We start from the raw sequence: 21,162 nt of genomic DNA on the forward strand, positions 1-21,162 counted from the left end.
CATGCTGGTGTAGTTACTGTACTTGTGCTGAGCAGCTAGTGAAAGGGCCCTTATGTTTTCTTATATATTTTTTTCGGAAAATAAATCCTAGCTCTGCCTCATGTATGACATTTGTTTGGCAGCATGTGGGGAAAAACAGATAAAAAGGATGACTTGTGTGCCCCATCTTGCTTGTTTTTAAGCCATTTGCCCGCCTTCTATAAGGAGACCTGATCACCCCAATCCATAAGCCAACAGGTTTTCAACATAAGATGTGTTTTTCTTTCAACCAGGGAGAACTCTATGCTTTTTACCATAAACACAATAAAGAATTCAGCAAAATAAATATTTTTCCCCTACATCAGTGGGCTAGCCTTCCTAAGGCTAATGAATGTTTACAGATGCAATGGGTCATTAAGGGTGCGAAGGCTTCCTTTTGGAGACCTCAGTACCACCGGTTTACACTGCTTGCTAAAAAGATGCACCTATCCTGGACTTGTACTCCTTTCAGAAAGGACACCGCAAACAGTCTCACTTACTTAAAAGTCACTCTGAAGTCTGTAATTACTGCCTCCCAACCAAAATGAAGGCCAGCTTTAATCCCACCACTTAAGCTTGTTTTTCTTACACATGTGCACACGTGACAAGTGACAACCGACATGCATTCGTTTTTTGACCATCACAAGTAAATTAGATTTTTTTTTGGCCCTGGTGCGAGAGAAACATTCTGACATGATTATGTTTTGTATTCTACATCCTATTCTTTAAATTCAGCAGCTGCCAGGAATGTCTTCCTCTTTACAGAAGAAACCAAGCCAGCAATTGAAGTCAAGAACTCTAAGATACAGCTACCTTCCTCTCTTGCCAAACAACAAAGGACTCCGAGCTAATGTTATTCAAACTATGTGGATGTTACATGCAATATACCAGGGCCCTTCTGCTGGAAGGAGTGTCCTGCACAAACACAGAATGTGCTGAAGTGGTCATTGTGTGAATACAGTCCATGGCTGGCCTGTGAGCTGGGTTATGTCGAGTCTACTGCTGCTTCCTGTTGCTTGTCCCGTAGGAGCATTATTTTTGGATGGGCCCCATTATGTTCTGTAATCTTCAATGCAGTCAGTGTGACCACACTATTGTTCTTGGATAATATTAGAAGTCACTACTTCTGTCTGGGTGGCCAGACTACAATGTAAATCTCTAACCACAAGGCCAGCATGCATTAAACCAAACAATGTATTTGGAAACTTTAAAAGTGACCATGCATCCTGATAGCTCATTGCTAGCATTGCATATGGTCATTGGGGATATGTGGGTTCTGTGCAAAAGCCTGACCTGTTTTTTTGGACTCTGAGGGGACAGAGTCCTTGGGAAGAGAACTCTATATAGACTGAAGGGGAAGAGGAAGTAGCTGCTAAAGACCCAAGGTGCTATAACAGTAAATTCACTTTATTAGCCATGATACCAACGAATAAACTACTCATACTTGGGTTCCATAAACTTTCACAAATGCCCAGCTATTAATTCTGGACCTCAAATCCACCAAAAATCTTACCCCGTACAAAATTTATATATTTTTTGAACCTCGAGTAGAATCGCACAGGGTCAACATACAGCACACTCACTTCATTGATTCTTTTTCAAATGCCTTCAATTTATATCTTATACTTATTTTTTCATTCCAAGAGTCATCTTTACAAGAAGATTAAATTACTCATCTTTAAATGTCGGCTCGGGGGTTTCTCATCCAGCATGGCATGTTTCACCTCCAGATTTATCAAGGATATCCCCCTTTCAATACCTCCGACTCATCTTGACAGAGTGAAGTTATTGGGTCTGCAACATGAGTCAGAGGTAAAGAAAGGGGGATATCCTTGATAAATCTGGAGGTGAAACATGCCATGTTGGATGAGAAAACCTCGAGCCGACTTTATTAAGATGAGTAAATTTTACCTTTTATAAAGATGACTACTGAATGAAAAAATATATATGAGATAAATTTAAGGGATTTGAAAAAGAACCGATGAAGAAGTGAGCGTGTAAAGAACGGAGATGCTGTACACTGACCCCATGTGACGCTACTGAGGTTTAAAAAAATATAAACAATTTTGTATGGGTAAGATTTTTGGTAGATTTGAGGTCCATAACTACAGCAGGCACATTCATTGGGTATATTTTGAAACCTGGCTTGTGTTTGTCCAAAGGGGTTGCATCTCAATTTTTCAAAGTGATCCCAACTGCAAAGGGAGTGCAACATCCAAGCTAAATGCTAATTAACTAACGGGTCTCATGCCCTCATGAAATCTCACTTACCCAAAGAACACAAAACCAAAATGTCAATGTTCAACGAAAAATCAAAGCTCCCTTCTCCATTCGTTACTTCACCTGTTTAAAGCATCCCAGCGATCATTAAATGCACCAGTTACAAAAGGGTGGCAAGGTTAATAAGAGAATACCGAGCAGCCAGCCAAGCACAACAGTCAGGTTCACCCAGAGCAAGCCTGAACAAGAGGCCTTTCTACTTATTTACCTCCAGTGTACAAGAACTGGGGTAATCTGGTCTAGGGCTCTAAAGGCCTGACCATTCACAAATCACTAACCGTTTCTCTTCGTATTCTTTACAATCTTATCCTCGGAACATCACTCAGCTTTGTACAGCTGATGAGCAGAGCCTTTGAACTACACAGCTCTGAACTAAACACATGCGGTGGCATCACAGCCAATGCTTAAACATGTACCATGCAACAACTTTTAAACTGGCCTAATAAAATCTCATTTCCACACATACCCACAGAAAAACAGAATACCAAAAAATTGTTTCCTCCATTTACTACTGTGCAATCTTGACTGTCTGGCAAATCCAAAAACAGTTCTAGATAAGTACCCACATTCCCTAACCTGCTTTAACCATTATCTACTGGTACTGGGACCTACCACATGCTGTTATCATACACTGTTTCACTGACAGAGGGAATACTACTGTTACTAATAATTTCTATAGCACTACTAGACGTATGCGGCACTGTACACATTATGTGCAGGTACTTTATCCATAGAGGGCTCACAAGCTTAAGTTTTTGTACCTGGAGCAACAGCGGGTTGATTGACTTGCCCAAGGTCACAAGGAGCTGCAGAGTGAATTGAACCCAGGTCACCAGGATCCAAGCCTGCTGCATTAACCATTAGGATACTCCTCCAACCAGGAGCATGAAAATGCCAATTTTTGGCTAGTGAAGAATTTAACCACAAAGACTTACTAATTCTTCCCCCTTACAGATACCTTTCCTTGGGTCAGGACAGGCACCAGAAAGAGCAGGCCAGCAGCAAGGGCACCCCGGAGTACTGGTGGCTGCCCAGAACATTCACTTCCTCCTGGAACAGGAAGAAAGCTGGGGGGGGGGAGAGAGAGAAGGACAGTAGCAGAAGTGGAAGAAGCCGTGGCTCAATGCTGTCATCACCTGAACAAGAGCAGCAGTCAACTTTTCAGAAGGTGGACCTTCTTTTCCTTCATCCTGGGGTAACACATGCCAGCTTGATGCCCAGTCTTCAAACCACCTGGAAATTTCACCAGCTCGAGAGCAATATATTGTGCTTACTCAATTAGTCTGCCTGAATGCAGATAAATACAGGTGCTTATATTCTGCCCCTACCTTGAAAGTCTAGGCAGATTACAATATAAACTGGGGATACCCTAGGATGTACTCAAAATATTAAAAAAAAAATAAAACCCTGGATCTATCCTATAAAAAAAAAAAAAGTGATTTTATAAACTTCTGGAATGTTTTCAGTTATCCTAATTTGTCCAACTCCTCAGCTGTAAAAGGTAAATCTTTCCAAAATAAAAGTGGACTCAAGAGAAAGATACCTTTCTAAACAAAGGGTAGCCCTTCCCAGCTACGTATGGGAGATGGGGAGGAAGGGGGGAGGGACTCGGGGACACCCAAGTTTAACACCCCCAGAGGGTGTAAAAGAAAGAAAGGAAAAGAAATCCCTATCTGACCAGCGTCTAACAGAGAATTCCTAGGCACAGAAGAAGTAGCAGCAGCAGCAGCATTATTGTTCTTATTATTAACCTCTAAAAGAGAAAGACTAAAGGGCTCACTTCCTACCTGCTGGGAGACTGAGAAAATACTGAGGCTAAGGTCACATGGCCAGGGCTCCTATTGGCTCTCTAGAGTCAGAGTTTTTTCTCAGTCTCCACCTGCTGGTAGGAGAGCACAACCCATCAGTCCAATCCTGGTCCGGTCCGGAGGGACGCTAAGGAAGGCATGCTTAGTTTTATACTTAAGACCACCGACACATGGGAAATATAAAATTGTGACACTGCAATTGAAATCTCTTAGAAGATAACAGTATCATTGAACCCATATAGGATGGCGCCAGACCATATACAAATTTTAAAATCATACATCCTGATTTAAAAAGCACTCAGGCCTCGAAAGGCAACCAATGCAGAGAAATAACAGTCACAGAAAGCCACATGGGATGGCTTTTTAATGATCCACTCAATGGGTCTGTAACTGGCTTTTGTGACCCTGTATCATGTCTGAACTTGGTCACAAGGTATTTAACAGCAAAGAGATCACCTGTACCTGAACTGTATGTCAGGCAAGAGGGGTGGGTGGGCAGAGAAAGTGGAACCTCTCCCTCCATGTGCACCACTATCTGGCCAGTGCAGGCAAAGAAGTACATGGATCCATGAATGAAATAAAAAAGACTGTACTGCCTAGTCTTGCTCCAATGCTCCTGTACTGATCATAGGCCCCCACCCCCTCCCACTGATGTCATTTCCCTAGGCCAAATAAATTCATTTAGCTAGCAAGAGATTTTGGGGGCGGGAGTATTTAGTGATGTTTGCTGAAGGTTATGATGCAGTCCATGTCACTCCTTAGTGAGAGAAGGGGAGGAGTAGTGGGCCTTTAATATATGAATTGCTCTGTTATGTTAACTGGATACAGCAATGGTGGGTGGACAGTTGGGGGGGGGGGGGGGAGTAAGATTTACATGTTTGTGACAGACTGGGGCCAGAGATTTAGCATCTACTTCCCTTGGGAGATTCCCCCCCCCCAAAAAAAAAAAAATCATGCTTACTGCCTGGATTAAGGGCTCAGGATTGCACAGCTCCGGTAGGTGACCCCCGGGTGAGGGCTGTAGCTGCAATGAGCAGACAAGTTAGGAAAGAGGCATTTATACTATTTTGATTATATTCCACTTGGGGCACCTGAGAAAGATGGGCTATCAATTTTAATAATACGTAAGACATCTGATCACACATGCTTTCGATTTCAATAATACGTAAGACATCTGATCACATATGCTTTCGATTTCATTCTGTGATGCTGTTTTTCTTCCAAAAGGATATGTTGACATGTGCCACTATAAAGGCGTATTTGCAAAGCACTTAGACTTAAGCACTCTATGGACTTTGTTAAGTCTAAGTGCTTTGAAAATGAGCCCCATAGTATAGTTTACTAAAGGGACAGGGAATATTGATATAACTCAAAAATGAGTATATCCAGGCAGATTCACTGCTCAACATTTCCTCTTTATAGAAGTGCTAAGGAATTAAATATGCAAAAGGGTTTTCTAGCACCATGATATACACTTGGGAAGCACAAATGCAGTGAACCTTTACTCTAAGGCCTTTGGGCCTACACTAGTTAGCACTTCCTGCCACACACCCTGCATCTAAACTCTTCAAGTCACGCACACTATGAGACTCATTTTCAAAGCACATATATGTAACTTTGAAAGTCTATGTGCTTTGAAAATGAGCACGTATACATTATTACATACTTTTTCAACTTTACACTGCTTAACCCCATCTCCCCTAAAAAAAAAAAAAATGAAGGTAAATATTTAAGTCGGACCCACAGTCTGCAATCTTAAATGTAAATCTGCTCTAGGGATAGCTTCAGTACTGATCCACTGCTTGATTTTTTTTTCCACAGGGGAAAAAAATAAATATTGGTTTGCAAGAAGTCTCAAATTACAACCACAAAACCATTTACTGTTCAGCACTGTGACATGCTGAGGCTCAGGCCTGCAATTTAGAAGGGGATTCACAGCCAATCAAGCTAGACTTCTTGCCTTTGCAGGGCAGTAAGTCTATTCTGGCTGAGTTTTGAGAAAATGTAGAGATCTCTACAACGAACTTATTTGCCTTTTGCTTCTGAAATATTGGGAACCCTCAAGGGGCTATGCTATACATTATGATGAGACATACCGGTACTTCCTAGATTACAGATGTGCTTAAGTGGACTTCCTTCCTTCTGCCACTGCAAGGCAATATACCTCTCAGTTTTAGCAGGCTGCCCCCTCCCCCACACCACTCCTTGAGGTAGCTCAGTGCCATGTAAAGACAAAAGGCTTGATTTCTGGGTTAAGATTTCCATGTTTGTGACAGACTGGGGATAGAGATTTAGCATCTACTTCCCGTGGGAGATTCCCAAACTAAATCATGCTTACTGCCTGGATTAAGGGCTCAGGATTGCACAGCTCCAGTAGGTGACCCCAGGCTGTAGCTGCAACGAGCAGACAAGTTAGGAAAGGATATATAAAAATTAGAAGACTTGATCAAAGGATTTTTCCCCTACCTATCCTTGGGACCCCACAGCCAGGCAGCTTCATACTCTCCACAATAAGAATGCAAGTAGATTGTCTGCATGCACTGGAGACTAAGTTTAGGCAACTTTCTCATATACATTTAGAGCAGATATCCTTTATATCCTGAAAACCCAGCTAGTTATGGAGTCCTCAGAACAGGTTTGGGAAGCCCTGTCTTAGCTAGCTGCAAATGAAGGATCATGTCAGATTTCAGCATAACTCTGATTTGTGCTAAAAGACCAGAGGTGGGAAGATCTGGCAGCTCCCATTTCTCCCACCCCAAAATCGGTCTAAACCCCCCCCCCCCCCCCCACCACCAAAAAAAACCCCACACACACACTTGCTTACAAATAAATTCTGAATATAATCAGGAAACTTCTATTATCTGTTTTTATAAAAATTAGGAAAACTGAATAAAATGTTATTCCCCGAACCCCCTAAAAAAAAAAAAAAAAAAAAAAAAAGCTGAACAGGTATGTTCCAATGTGTCTCTCTGATTCGAGGGTGCTGCAGCCTCACCTAAGAACATCAGAGGGCATTTCCTCTCCATCCCATGTGGAGCCCAGAATATGAATGGAGCTTAACTTTTCTGGGAACTTGGCCAGCAGAGTGGGTTTGAAATTGTTAAAATTGTAAATGCAAACTGCAAGGGAGGAAACCACTGATAACTCAGGCGATAATGTCTTAACTAGTGGTGAATAAGAATGATGTTGACTGAATGATAAAATGATTGTATTCAATGTCCTCCATGAAGTAAAAGGCCACACACACAAAACTATGCCAAAAATACCCCTTAAGGTGAGAGGACATGCCATTCAAAAAGGGCCTCTAAAATAAAGTATTACACAATTTAAGCATACTGCGGCATTAAAAAGAAAAGTAAAACCTGCAAGATGTAACAAGTCACTGTTCTAATTACCCAACAGTGCAAAGAGCCAGAGTTAAAAAAAAATAGTTTTATCACAGCACTCTAACTTACAGCCTTCTCAGTTTTTAACAAGTATTAAGTGCTCCGCTCACTAGTAAGGAGCTTGAAATCAGTTTATTCCTAAATTTATCAGGATAAATAAGCTACTTGAAGCTTAAATTAGACCAGCTGGAAGAGCTGGCCACAAGGAGCGAAGACCCTATGAACAAAGCCTGTTATGATCTACCACAATGGACCAAACCTCAGAAAAAAAGATTTTCTACAGTCAGTCAATAAATGGTTACCAATATATACATACAATCTGGTCTGCAGTTAATTGGTTACGGGCCTGCTTTGCTAAGCTTCCCCACCCCCCCCACCTTAGACACAGAACCAGAGAAAACACCTTATGAGCAGTGATTTTTACTCCCAGTCCTACAGGGTTGACAATCAGCCATGTTTCAGGATGTCCCTAATAAATATGCGAGAGAGATTTGGGAGCAGTAGACATGCAACTCTCTCTCCCCTGCATATTCATTACATTTATCCTGAAACCTGGCTTGTTTGAGGCCCTTGAAGACTGGGAGTGAAAACCACTGCCTTAGAGAATCAAGTCTCAATGTCCTGTGAACTGCAATTTTTGTTTAAATTTATGAGCTTCCAATGAAAGAATCTTATCAATGAAGGCCTCATGTTAAAATACTCAAGTTTATCAAATGTTAAGTCAAAACTTAGATAACTTCCCCCTCCCTTTTAGTGGAGGAGTTAACACAGGGTACTCTTAAGACGTATTTTACTGTTCCCAGTTATTAGTAACGAGGTTTCATTGTATAAATTGGGACTTGTGCTATATAACACAGACACCTTGTTAATGGTAGCCCCATGTTGATACTAATGTGTGTGATATTACAAATCTGGTTAATATTATAAATAAAAACCGTACAAAAGCTGGAGATTCCCACACAGATTACATTACAAATAAAAGCAGATATAAACTGTGGGCCTAAAAGTGCATTGCATACACCACTTCTAATATGAATGTTAAGTTCTCTCATGTCCTTGTAAGATTAGTGACCAGGTGTGTAGGAGAATTCACAGAAACCTGAGAAGAGTCATTTTGTGAACACTTCTGCTATGGAGTAAGACCACCAGCTTATTTCATACAGGCCATTTGAGCTAGGACAGCAACTTATATCCTGGAGGCAAAAGGCTCTGCCCATTCCTTTGAACCATCCCGTCCCCTTACTGTGGAAATGTGTTACTGCTCTTTATGGCAGAACCAAGTACACTCCCCTACACATCCACTATTTCTTCTCAACCCACTGAATTTCAGTCCACCAACACCTAACGGAACAGATTAATCAAAGTACATTCACCAAACTCTCCTTCAAAATGTAAAAAAAAAACAAAAAAAAAACCTGAAGGCTTCCTACATTCTTTTGATACACAGAATCCTGGATACGAAATGAACAGTTGAACCAAAGGTGCATGGAAGAGATGCCAAAAGGTAGTCAAGGCAACAAAGCCTTTATAGAACCACTGAATGTAAAAGAAGTCTGACCAAGGAAAGACCAGACAGGATAACAGAAATAGTCACATTCACCCACCATGAATGCTCAGTTGCACTTGAATGAAATTTCCAGTTTTCACGGGGGGGGGGAGGGGGGGGGGAAATGGGTAGTCCAAAAGTGCTACTTGTTTTGCAGGCGACAGTCTTCTTGGATAGCATTAACTACTCAGCAAAAATCAATGTTTTCTTGGCACTTAAAGTTGGTTATTCTGATATTGGCCTGGCACCATAACCACTAACATAAATCAGCATGCTGTTGCTGGCCTTGACTCAGGAAAGCCTTTACGTTTCCCCTTCAACATCCTCCCGACACTCCACATCTAATGCCCAACTTTAGAACTTTACCACAGATCTGAAGAAAAAATACTTGATATCTGTATAAGACAAAATTTAGCAGTATGCAAAAGCAGTTCATCAGGTACTTTTCCTGGTGACCAGACAGCATCACTAGCCAGCCAAAGAGAGAGGTGCAGAACACTAATACCCCAACAATTCTACACTTTCCACTTTTACAGCTAAAAATTAAAATAAGATACTTGTACATTTTACAGCAGTCCGACATACTAAATCACCAGTGAAATGAATTTTCTTTTTAAATGCCATGAAGGCAGACTTGTGAGTTTAAAGCAACATAGTTTAACCCAAACATTTGCTTTAGACATCCTGGATGAGCCTGCTCTTGATAAGAGTCAAATGCCACAACAGAGACATTAGAGGCTTTGGCAGCACTTCAAAAATACTAGGGATTTTATATAAATTCCTTCTTCACTTTGATGGCACATTTGATAAGCACTTTATCTATTTTCAAGCAAAACAGACTCTTGCTTTCCAGCACAGAATGCTTTTGTAAAAGCATTCTTTATCTATTGTGCTCTGTGCTGGAATCTTCCTCAAATGAGACCTTATTTCCCAAACTGCAGTTCAGGAAATCAGCCTGACGCACTGAAGGCGCACAAGGTATCCTCTTTTCTTCCGCAACACATTGCTTTCTATGCTCTTTTAATGATCATCTGATATGCATATAAATCAGATCACTTGAGCTGCAAGCTTATGCCTGACCACAAAGTGATAGTGCCAGGCTGCTGGTGAGTCCTGGCAAGCCAACATACCAAAAGCAGTGGCTCACTTACCAGTGTCAAACTGCAACTACGATTTCAGCAATTAAATCAATACAGTAGGCAATTTAAAAAGTCATTTATACTGCAGGGGTCATCCTTATCCAGGAGTTTTCCCATAGGGATAAAATAGGAGAAGCCAGCATATAAACTGAGCCACATGCCAGATAAACTGACTCTCCACCCCTTCCCCCTCAAGCTAATATTAGTCTAATTTATCATGTCTATTGTGATTTTAAGGGTTGGGGGAAGGCCTAACCTTCTGACCTTAGCTCTTCCAGGGAGTCATTAAACACCCGAAAAAAAAATCCATAAAACCCCACCTGATGGCACTCACACTGAGCAGCGCCTTGTGCTTTTCCCAGTCCCCTGCAGGTGCTGCTAAAAAGCACATGGCTGACCGGCGCCTTCTCTGCAGGGCCTGGAAACACATCTGGCCGCCGCTGGAAACGGGGTGTGTATGTGTCTTTTTCCCACCCCATTCGCAAAGTAGGAAGAAAGCCCGCCTATAATTGGCGAGAACAGCCAATAATGCGCGCTGTATCCTCACTCTGCGCAACACCAACTTCCCACGATATAAATAAGCTTTCTACCTCGGGAAGCACAAGATCTTTTTACCAGAAGGTCCCCATAACGTTTTGTTTCTATTTGCCTACTAATAAACTCAACTTTTTAGATCCTATGACCAACTCTGTCCTTCGACAAACAGCGTCATTTAATTTGCATGTTGCTGTCTAGTCACTGATCAGCAAGCCTGTGTCCTCATAGAAGCACAAAAGAGAGACTAAAAACCTGGATCAATTAACTGCAGATGTACACACTACACCAAAAACAAAATCTCTGCTCCGGCTTTTCCTTTTATTAGGCTGTAGGATTACAATTTGTTTTTCTACAATCCCCACAGGCCGATCTAGCTCCAAAGTCCTGTCCACCCTCAATAAGCCCCGAGCAGGACAGCACACAGCAAATCTGCGGCAGTCCCTTAACTCACCGGCCAGGCGAAGTTAAAATGGAGCACAATCCTGTTTTTTTCGCTATTCCGGTTGTGTTTTAAAGAGAAGGTATTTCCTCCGAGGACTGGGGTCACGCCTGTGCCGAAGCTGCACGGCCCACCCGCCGACACTCGGGACTGGTACTCCTTCAAGCAAACTTTAAAGTAAGTATCGCACTCGTCCCTAGTGCACCTGCGATCCACGGGGTTCCGGGGGCCATCGCAACAATTCCCATTCTGCAGCTCACCGTTCGGGTTTTGCATGGATAAGATTTCCAACTCGAACTGGCCTGATGCGAGAGACACCTGTTTAAAAAAAACAAAACAAAAAAAAGCAAAGAAATGAGCAAGGCCAAGTTACCAGACGCTTCTAAAGTGAAAAGCAAGCAAGGATAAAGAGATTTTAAAAAATACATTGTCATGATTCTTAGAATAAACCAGGGGAAACTATTAAAGAATAATTACTGCCAGAATGTAAGAGGTCTGTTACATATCCGTGCTAGAATTTTCCACGGCAAAAGTAATCTAGCACCTGAAAATGTAGTACGTTTTACTACAAAAGTGTTGCAAAAATAAAATATCTGCAAAAAAGCAATAGAATGCAGCACCGCGCGGAATGCATAGGCACGCGGTGCACTAGGATAAATTACAGTTGTACTAAACCTTAGGAAGAAAAAAAAACCCCGCTAAGAAAGTTGAAAGCTCAAACGATTGTGTCACCGCTCGCAAAGTCATTTTTGCAGAAACGAACCACAAGCAACAAAGTGTAACGTACCTTCGCCCGCAAACATAGCAAAATCGTGATAAGTCGTAAAGGAAACCCGGCAAAGACTGGTCCCCTTCGTAAACGCATGCCTTCTTCCTGCAATCGCTGCTCGGACACACACTAAGGATGCGGCCGCTTCACGGCTCTAATATACTCCACCGATTTGAGCATGCACGAGTGAAAAACAACACACTTTTCAAAGCTTTTCTATAGCGTGCTGATCTTGAATGCAAAGCAGCCGGCCTCCTTTTATTATTCTGTTCCCTTCGGGGGTGAGGGGGGGTTATTATTATTCCGATCCTTTTATTTTATTTTTTGGCAAATCTACTGCAACCGTTCGATCAAACAAACAATCAGACAGTGGGACCTGAAAGCCCGTCTGCGAACCCTAAGGAGTGACTGCTTCATCTACGCTCAGCAACAGGAGGAGCTGCGATCGGCGCATGCGCCTATTTAATATTTATGAAGTGGGGCGGGTACATGGCATAGGCCGCGCCCCTTCATGAGCCGCCTGAGGTGGGGGCTGACACAAGGGAGCGGGTGTGGATGTGGTTTGGCTGGGTGGAGGTGAGCAACACAGGTAGCAAAGGGGAAGTAAGAGATTAACAGGTAAAAAGGCAAAATCCGATCTCATAACAAGACCGAAGCAAAGCGCAGCTTTTGTAGGCAGAACAGCTCTCTAGATTGTGTGTCTAACCAGGAAGCCTTGGGAAAAAAAAAAGAAAAGAGCCTCGGGAGAAATACTTGGTAGGCGGGGAGGAGGAGGAAGAATATTAACTTTTTCGGGACCACTTCAGATTTACGATTGACATTTTTTCGTTCCTTTCCCTATGTATTTGTAATTTGCTAAATAAAAATTGGGAATGCAGAAAGTACGCCGAAAATGTGGTTTGTATTGTAACAAGACGCCATGGATGTGTAGCAGAATTGAATAAACCAGGTATTTTTTTTTATAGCTTCAGGGTTTTTCAGGCCAACCCTAATACCCTATATAAGATCCTTAAAAAGTCAGCATTGGCTACGAAATGAATTCATTGAAAGTAGCTTTAATTTTCAGAAAACCGAAAGCATGTTTTTAGAGCATCTTCACAATGCGTGTGGTAGCTGTTAAAGTTATGTAGGAAAACACACAGCCAAAAGACTGTGCTTATAATTGTTCTAAAATAACAGCATAGCCATATGCTAGAGAGAGTCGCCCTTTAAAATCCAGTCGAGCTAAACTCCTTGCAGCACAGCGTGAAAACACAAAACACGAGGCAATTAAAGACGGTCTCTTAATTTCAAAGAGCATTATCTATGCGAAGAAGATCCTTAGAAAAATACCAGTCCTTCTGAAATGCGAAATTAAGTAAGTGGAATTTGCTCTGTGGCACCCAATAAAATAATCTTGAAGGGAAACGGATTAAGTGGAGTGTATGTTTAACTTCAGCTGTTCTACTTGCATTCCAGCAAAGTTATCCTCTTCCCTTAAAGAGTAAGGAACACGTCGTGGGAACCTTAGGAAGCAAGATTTAAACTCCTCAATTGCTCATCGAAAGGGCAAACACCGCTCTCCCCCGCCCAGATGTTTTAAGAGTTAAGAGCCAGTAAAGTCTAATCGGCTGAATTAACATTCGGGGAATCAGATTAGAGCGTTGCTGGGCTGTGTAACAGCTACAGTCACATACCAGCACTCGATAATGAGCTCCTCTGACAGCAGTCTGCAGCAGGCAGTCTGCTGGAACTGCACCCCTAGGTGTCACCTTCAGCTAGCTGGGTGGCATAGCCAGGATCAAAGCGTTAGTCTAGCCGCCTGTGCTAGGCTCCCGCTGGCATTGCCATATGAAAAGGATTCACACCAAATTGGAATTCTCTATTAGCTGTGTCAGTTCACCAAATAGTAAGCGTGGTTGCTGCTCTTTGGCTTTCTAAATAGGAGCTGGGGGACGGTGCAGGCTGGTATTATGAATTAATATGCAGGTGGGAACCAAAGCAGAAGAATCCAAACTGTGTAGTCTGGACACCCAATCTGGTTTTTGTCTGCTGTCCTCTGATATGCAGAAGGCAGACATTATTTATTGTCAGAGCTGGTATTGTAATTTTTTTTTTTTTTTTGCTAAAGTAGTGTGGTTGCCAGGTTCATCTATTTTCAAGGTAATAATTAGAAATATAACAAAGTGAAAGGAAAATAAGGTGATACTTTTTTTATTGGACCAACAATGCACTTTTTCACAAGCTTTCAAAAGCAGAACTGCATTCTTTAGGTCAGCTATGAGTTAAAGTTGAGAATAAGCAACCAACCAGCCTGAAGAAGACGACTCTGCCTTCAAAAGCTTGTTAAAAATGTATTGTTCAATTTCAAACGTTTCTGGATAGAAATTATTTGTTTTAGTCATGGCTATTTTCCAAACCTGCAGCACCCCCATAAACAGCTGGTAGGGATGCCCACGCCCCACAAGAAATGCAGTGTCCAAGCCACTCCCCTCCTCCTTTTTCTGCTTCTATAATGCAGAAGTCCATGATGTGCCTCCTGCCGCTGAGGCAGGGACTTTTCGTGTATGCCCAGTGTATGGTTGGGGGTGAGGAGAAATGCATTATCCTCCAGTTCACCCCTGCACCCCTCCAAAAATGTGCCTTTGTAAAATGAGCACCCAGTTGAGTGCAAATGCACTCATAAGCAAGGTTCAAGGTTCCACTTACTTGATTAACTGCTTGAGGTAAACCCATCATAAACAGGCATAACATCTTTACAGGCTAGACCCCCGACAATATTGTGCATGGGGCTAACCTACTACCATACGATTAATTTAAAAAAAGCAGTTGGGGGGAGATGATGCCTCTATAAGTTATGAAGTAAATTAATGTTTGCAAATAGACGTTCTTGCTACAAAGGGATAATGCTGGGACCTTAGGAGTACACAAAACATCTATTAGACCTACAAAAGTATCATCACTACCCAAGAGCTTTGTTAGCTTCATTTTAAATCATTTTATTCTTAGTTAAACTGGAAACAGTACTAGGAAGGAGTGTATATTATAGACCACATGTCCAGCTGACAAACTCTGTTTTTTCCCTTGTTACTTGCAAGGTCTGGATAAGGGTCTTATTTATTTTGCAGCTGAGCACACAAGGACAATATAAGGGTCTTGGTCACCTTATATTCAGAGCCATAAGGAGTTTGGTAGGATACTGTTTACCCATCAGTCCGCTGATGTTACTCCAAAGCTGAATGAATGAAGCCCAGCACCTGGGCAAATAATTCCCTTTAGCTCACCTTAGTATCTGGTGAATAAAATTCTTCTACCAGCTACTGGGCAAAGTATAGTCAAGGAAGGCTTGTATGCTTAGCTGATATGTGGTGAGAAAGATCTTTGCTTCCCAATTAAGAAGTAGACATAATGGCCATAAGAAGATGATGCTTGCCATCTTATTGTTCCTTTCGGCTATTGGGAATGTCCTGTGTAATTTGGAGTGTTTTTTGTCTCCTACTTTGGTCAGTAAAGTCTACAAGTCATACACTGTGGCAAGCCAACTGTAGGGAAAGATTGGAAATCCCAAAGACTGGCAAGAAGAAAGGGACTTCACACAGGGGCCAGTGCAGAAAGCTTGCATTAGAGTCATGAGAGCAAAGCTTCTAACATAAATGTAACACCCAATTTTTTTTCTTGCCGATGCAGTAAACAAATTATATGCAAATAGGACCAAGCGAAATCTACAACAAAGAAAATGTTCCACTTAATGTGGAAACTCAAACGAGTAAAACCTTTCTTCCTGAGAGAAATATTCCGCAATTTGGTTCAATCAATGGTACTAAGTCACCTAGACTACTGCAATGGAATCTCTGCGGGATGCATAGAATACATCATAAAGAAACTCCAAACTGCCCAAAACACCACAGCTAGACTTATATTTGGAAAAACGAGATTCAAAAGCGCCAAACCTCTAAGAGAAAAGCTGCACTGGCTCCCAATCAAAGAATGTATTGCGTTCAAAATCTGCACTCTGGTCCATAAAACCATCTACGGTGAGGCCCCGGGATATATGGCAAACCTCATAGACTTACCAACCAGAAACACAAAACGATCAACACGCACATACCTAAATCTCCATTACCCAAGCTGCAAAGGACTCAAATACAAATCAACCTATGCATCCAGCTTCTCCTATATAAGCACGAAACTATGGAACGCATTACCAAATGTCATGAAAACAACGCACGACCCATCAAACTTTCAGAAATCATTAAAAACCCAACTTGTTCAAAAAGGCATACCCTAATGATCCAACTTAAATGCCTGAACCCTGCAACACAACGAAATTAATATGTGAACCCGGATTCCCTAATATGTTTGTCACTTTTGAACTTTACCATAATATCACTCTGTATTTGTATATACCGGAATTGGCGACCGCCATCACGATACTATGTAAGCCACATTGAGCCTGCAAATAGGTGGGAAAATGTGGGATACAAATGCAACAAATAAAATAAAAAAAATAAAACTGGTGCGCTAATCAGGGAGAGAACACTGGATACGTGCACACAAGGTTCTGTGCTAAGAGCAAGCAGTGTTGTGCATATATCTGAGCAGAAAAGCATATTGGTACACATCTGTACATGTGCTGAAATACTGTTCTGTGCACATAGTTTTTGCAATGCTGGTATTTTATGCAGAGAATAGCATTCCAACTCATGCGCAGATGTGTGCCAGTACAATTACTATTGTATTGGGTTTGATTCCCACTGCTGCCTGACAGTCTGCAGTGGGTAGAGATCCTGGGAAACCAGGTTCAATTCCCCCTGCAGCTCCGTGTGACCCTAGTCAAGTTACTTAGCCCTTCATTGCCCCAGGTACAATATATATTTAGATTGTGAGCCCATTAGGGACAGTGCAAAGTGCCTATAATAGTCACCTCAGGGATCACTTACGGTATATCAAGTGCTGAAAAATAAATAAAATATATATATTTTTTTTGCTTAGACCTGTGTTCAGAACTATAACCTTCCCTGTTCTGTTTTTTTTTTTTACTCATTCTCTTCCTGGAGGCCACATAAAAGTTGGTAGGGCCTGTAAACTGGCTGGAAAAAAAAAGAGCAGGGATTAAATCCTCAGAGATGCTAAATCCTCAGAAACGCTACTACAGAAGAATGAGCTAAACCTTCTACACCTCTTCGGATCTGGCATTCGAGTTCCTGCATTGTGCTCACCTTAAAGTCTTCTGCGCATTGGGCAGGAATAGCTAATAACCTCACTGATTTGAATTTGCTGTGCGCTGTGTCTCCCACAAGGTTGTATACAGGATTAGCTTCGACGCAAAACCCTTTTCTGCATTGTGTTCCAGAAAATTGTGTGCTGACGTCATGCTACCATCTGCATAGACTTTCTGCATCAGCCTTTCAGTCCAATAATCTTCATTGCTTATCTATATAAATAATTCTCACCTCCAACATTCTGAAGCTGTCTGTGGCAGGGAAACACTGAAGCCCTGCACTGTTGGTAGGCTAGGCTGTCAGCACCACTCACTGTCACTCATGCACCACTCACTGTTACTCATAGACCTGCCCTCAGCCATGCCCCTTCCGCACATAATTCGCAACCCCAATGTTCTAATGAAGCTGCAACTTCCAAGGTGGTCTAGATCAGAATTTTTCCCCATGAGTGTGTGCCCCGCCCTTGCGTCACAATGTAATGACGTCAAGGGCGGACCACTGACACTCGACTGGCGAAACGGACAACGCACACCACCCCGAACACAGTCGCCGCTGCCTAAGTCTGAACCCGTCCCCCGCACACCTCCAACACCCAGCTTGAAGTCACCAGCCCGACGCACAGCAACAAACAGCGACCTAGGCAGGGGGAGGAGTAGGGAAACACGTGTGTTTCCCTACTCCTCCCCCTGCCTAGAAATCGCTCCAGACTGGCTGCCAACCTCCCGAACCACCTGCGCACACTAGCCGCCTTCAACCCCCCCCCCCCCCCGCCCTCCCTCTCCTCTCCTGATGGGATCGGGAAACTGGCGCTAGCAGTAGGGAGGGAGAGCCGGCGGTCGGCCGGTCTCCGCCAGTCCACTTAAGCCTTTCTTTTTTTTACCTCAGCGGGGAAGGTGTTCATTTTCGAACACCTTCCCCGCTGAGGTAAAAACAAAAGGCTTAAGTGGACTGGCGGAGACCGACCGCCCGCTCTCCCTCCGTACTGCTAGTGCTGGTTTCACGATCACATAACTGATGGAAGGGGGATCATCAACTGACAGCCGCGTAGTGTCTTAAAAGGTGGAGGAGCCCTCGCCGCAATGCCACGCCCCCCCAGGTCACCACCCCCAGCCGTGCAAGCAGACGTTTAATAGACAGGAGTGGAAGTGAACCAATCAAGTCCACTGTAAGCAAGGAAGCACACTGGTTAATCTCTGTTTCCACTCCCCCACGCAGCCATCATTGCCATACACTCAAAGCAAGCAAACCTAGGAGCTGCTGCAAAAGCTGTTTTAACTAGATAGACAGTGCCAAAAAAGGGGAGCTGTAGAGAGAGAGAGGGGAATCGCTCGGTGCCTGGAGGGGGGGGGGGCCGGGGAGAGAGGGGAATCGCTGGGTGGCTGGATGGGGAGCAGGGGACAGAGGAGACTCGCTGGGTGGCGGGAGGGGGCAGGGGAGAGAAGAGCATCGCTGGGTGGATACAGGGAGGGGGGACCCTGGCACATACTCTCATTCTCACACACACACTCCCACTCAGTCTCACTCTCTCTCTGTCACACACACACACACATTCACACTCTCTCAAACATACACACTCCAAGGAAAACCTTGCTAGTGTCCATTTCCTTTAAAACAGAAATGGGCCTTTTTTACTAGTCTATCATATTAGTGAGATTAGCATCTTGAGAGCTTGTGATTCATTTTGCTAAATGTCTCTGTTTCTTTTATACATTTCCCCCTGGATTCTATGTAAATGTGGCAAGTTGTGTGCGTTAAATTGAGCGCATTCCCAATTTACGCATGTTACCTAATTGAGTAATGAGCCAATCAGTGATGATAATTGGCTGATAAGAACTTATTATCACTAACTGGCAATAAGTGGAATTTATGTGTGCTGCATTTTAGGCATACTCTAAAAAGAGGCGCATGTAAATTCTAACGTATAGCTGAAAAGGGGGCATGGCCATGGGAGGAGTGTGGGCATGTTGGGGCATTATTCAAATTTACATGCAATGTTATAGAATTTGGGGGAACATGTCTACATTTAGGTGTGGGTATTTGGCTGCACCTAAATGTAGGCGCGTTCCCCTGCTCTATGCATTATTCTGTACACCGTGCTTAACTTTAGGCATGTTATATAGAATAGTACTAAGCACTTTTTTCGGAGTGTCTAGATTTTAGACACCATTTACACAATCTGGCCCTTCTTGTTCAATGAACCATCCTATCCCAGATGTAGACATTCACCAAGTTGGGTTCTCAATGGTTTGAAAAGAGGTCTATAAAATAATGCTTGGAATGGAACGGGTAAACGTGAATGCTTGTTTACTCTTTCCAAAAATACTAGGACTAGGGGGCACACAATGAAGCTACAAAGTAGTAAATTTAAAGCAAATAGGAGAAAATATTTCTTCACTCAATGTGTAATTAAACTCTGGAATTCATTGCCAGAGAATGTAGTAAAAGCAGTTAGCTTAGCGGGGTTTAAAAAAAGGTTTGGCTAGCTTCCTAAACGAAAAGTCTATAAACCGTTATTAAAATGAACTTGGGGAAAATCCACTGCTTATTTCTAGGATAAGCAGCATAAAATGTATTCTACTGTTTTGGGATATTGCCAGGTACTTATAACCTGGATTGGCCACTGTTGGAAACGGGATGCTGGGCTTGATGGACCTTTAGTCTGTCCCAGTATGGCAATACTTATGTGCTTATAATATGATGGCTGTGCTATTTCAGAGCTAACTCATACACTCTTGGAAGAAGGACAAACATTCCATCAATTGACCTCATTTGCACAGCTTAACAGTTACCTCAGGAGCATACAAAGCTGAATGAACTCTCCAAGACATTTTATCATCTAAGTGCAAATTACCCTTCTAGGCTCATTTAACATTTTGTATACCAATACAAACATGTTTAATAAATAAGGAAATGTCCTAATTAACTGGTATGTCCAAAGTTCAATAGAAAAATACCTATGCAAAAAAACCCTGTGCAGAGAACAGACTCCTTTTTACCCTCAAGAAAACAATACATTGTAAACTAAATCAATGACTAAAGGGGGTTCTTTTCAAAAGATTGCCTAAAGTTAGGCACCAGGATGCTGTGCACGGAGTGTGGATTCTTTAATGGGGGATACAAGACCTATCACCCTCCTATTCTTCAGTTATAATTATAACATGCAACTACATGTAATATCAGTACATCAATAATTGAGATCACAAACGTGCTTGGTATAAAACAGGCCACAGCTTTGTTTATTGGTGAAAATATAGAACCCATGCTATAAAAACAAGTAGCATTATTTATTCAGTAGCAACACTTGGCTACCCACCATTGTTTAACAGCAAGGAGTCATAGAAAAAGAATTATAATCCACAATTCCTTAACCGCCATATCAGCAAGGTTAAACCTTCAAGATGTGGATCTCCATGTCTGTATTGAGCTGCAAGCCCAATGTACAGTGCTGGGTGAACATTGAGGCCCTGTTCAGAAGGTCCTCTCTGTGCACAGGCTGTAGCTCAGGTACCCTTCCCCCACCAAGCCAGGGGAACACTAGAAGGGCAGCTCCTCCCCCCACCAGAAAACAAAGCTGAAGGCCAAAGCACCAGGGGCGTAGCCAGACAGCAGATTTTTGGTGGGCCTAGGCAAGAAGTGGGTGGGCACCAAGTGTTCTCCCTCCCCCATACACACCAAAAAAAATATCTCAGCTGGAGGGAAAATGCCTCCTTCCACCTTAGCAGTCTGCAGCAGGCATGCACTGAAAACGGAGCATGTGCAGATGCCAGTATTGTGGAGAGCAGCGTTGTTGTTACCATCGGGGGAACTCTTCAGCTTGCGGAGCTTGGGATCCCCAACAGCTACTGCTAAACATGTGCTACTGATGGGTGGGCCTGAGCCCTAACTAGGTGGGCCTCGGCCCACCCAGGCCCACCTGTGGCTACGCCACTGCAAAGCACTAGCTCCATACTTCCACATTGTTCCAACCGCATTCCCAGCCAGACAAATGGACATCATCAAGCCCACACAAACCAAGGCACCTGACAACAGCCCACTGGTG

General features: G+C 42.8%; 1 protein-coding gene across 1 annotated transcript in view; it reads right to left on the reverse strand.

The window, feature by feature from the left end:
* Positions 1 to 12,331, reverse strand: part of JAG1 (jagged canonical Notch ligand 1) — a 63,075-nt gene extending 50,744 nt beyond the window's left edge. Inside the window, exons 1-2 of the mRNA XM_030196331.1 lie at positions 11,941 to 12,331; positions 11,166 to 11,471 (exon numbers count right to left, since the gene is read on the reverse strand). Of these exons, the coding sequence (XP_030052191.1) occupies positions 11,166 to 11,471; positions 11,941 to 12,018 (384 nt within the window). The 5' untranslated portion in view covers positions 12,019 to 12,331. The remainder of the gene's footprint in view (positions 1 to 11,165; positions 11,472 to 11,940) is intronic.
* Between the last annotated feature and the right edge of the window lie 8,831 nt (positions 12,332 to 21,162).

Source organism: Microcaecilia unicolor, chromosome 3 (genome assembly GCF_901765095.1).
Source record: "Microcaecilia unicolor chromosome 3, aMicUni1.1, whole genome shotgun sequence".
NCBI lineage: Eukaryota > Metazoa > Chordata > Amphibia > Gymnophiona > Siphonopidae > Microcaecilia > Microcaecilia unicolor.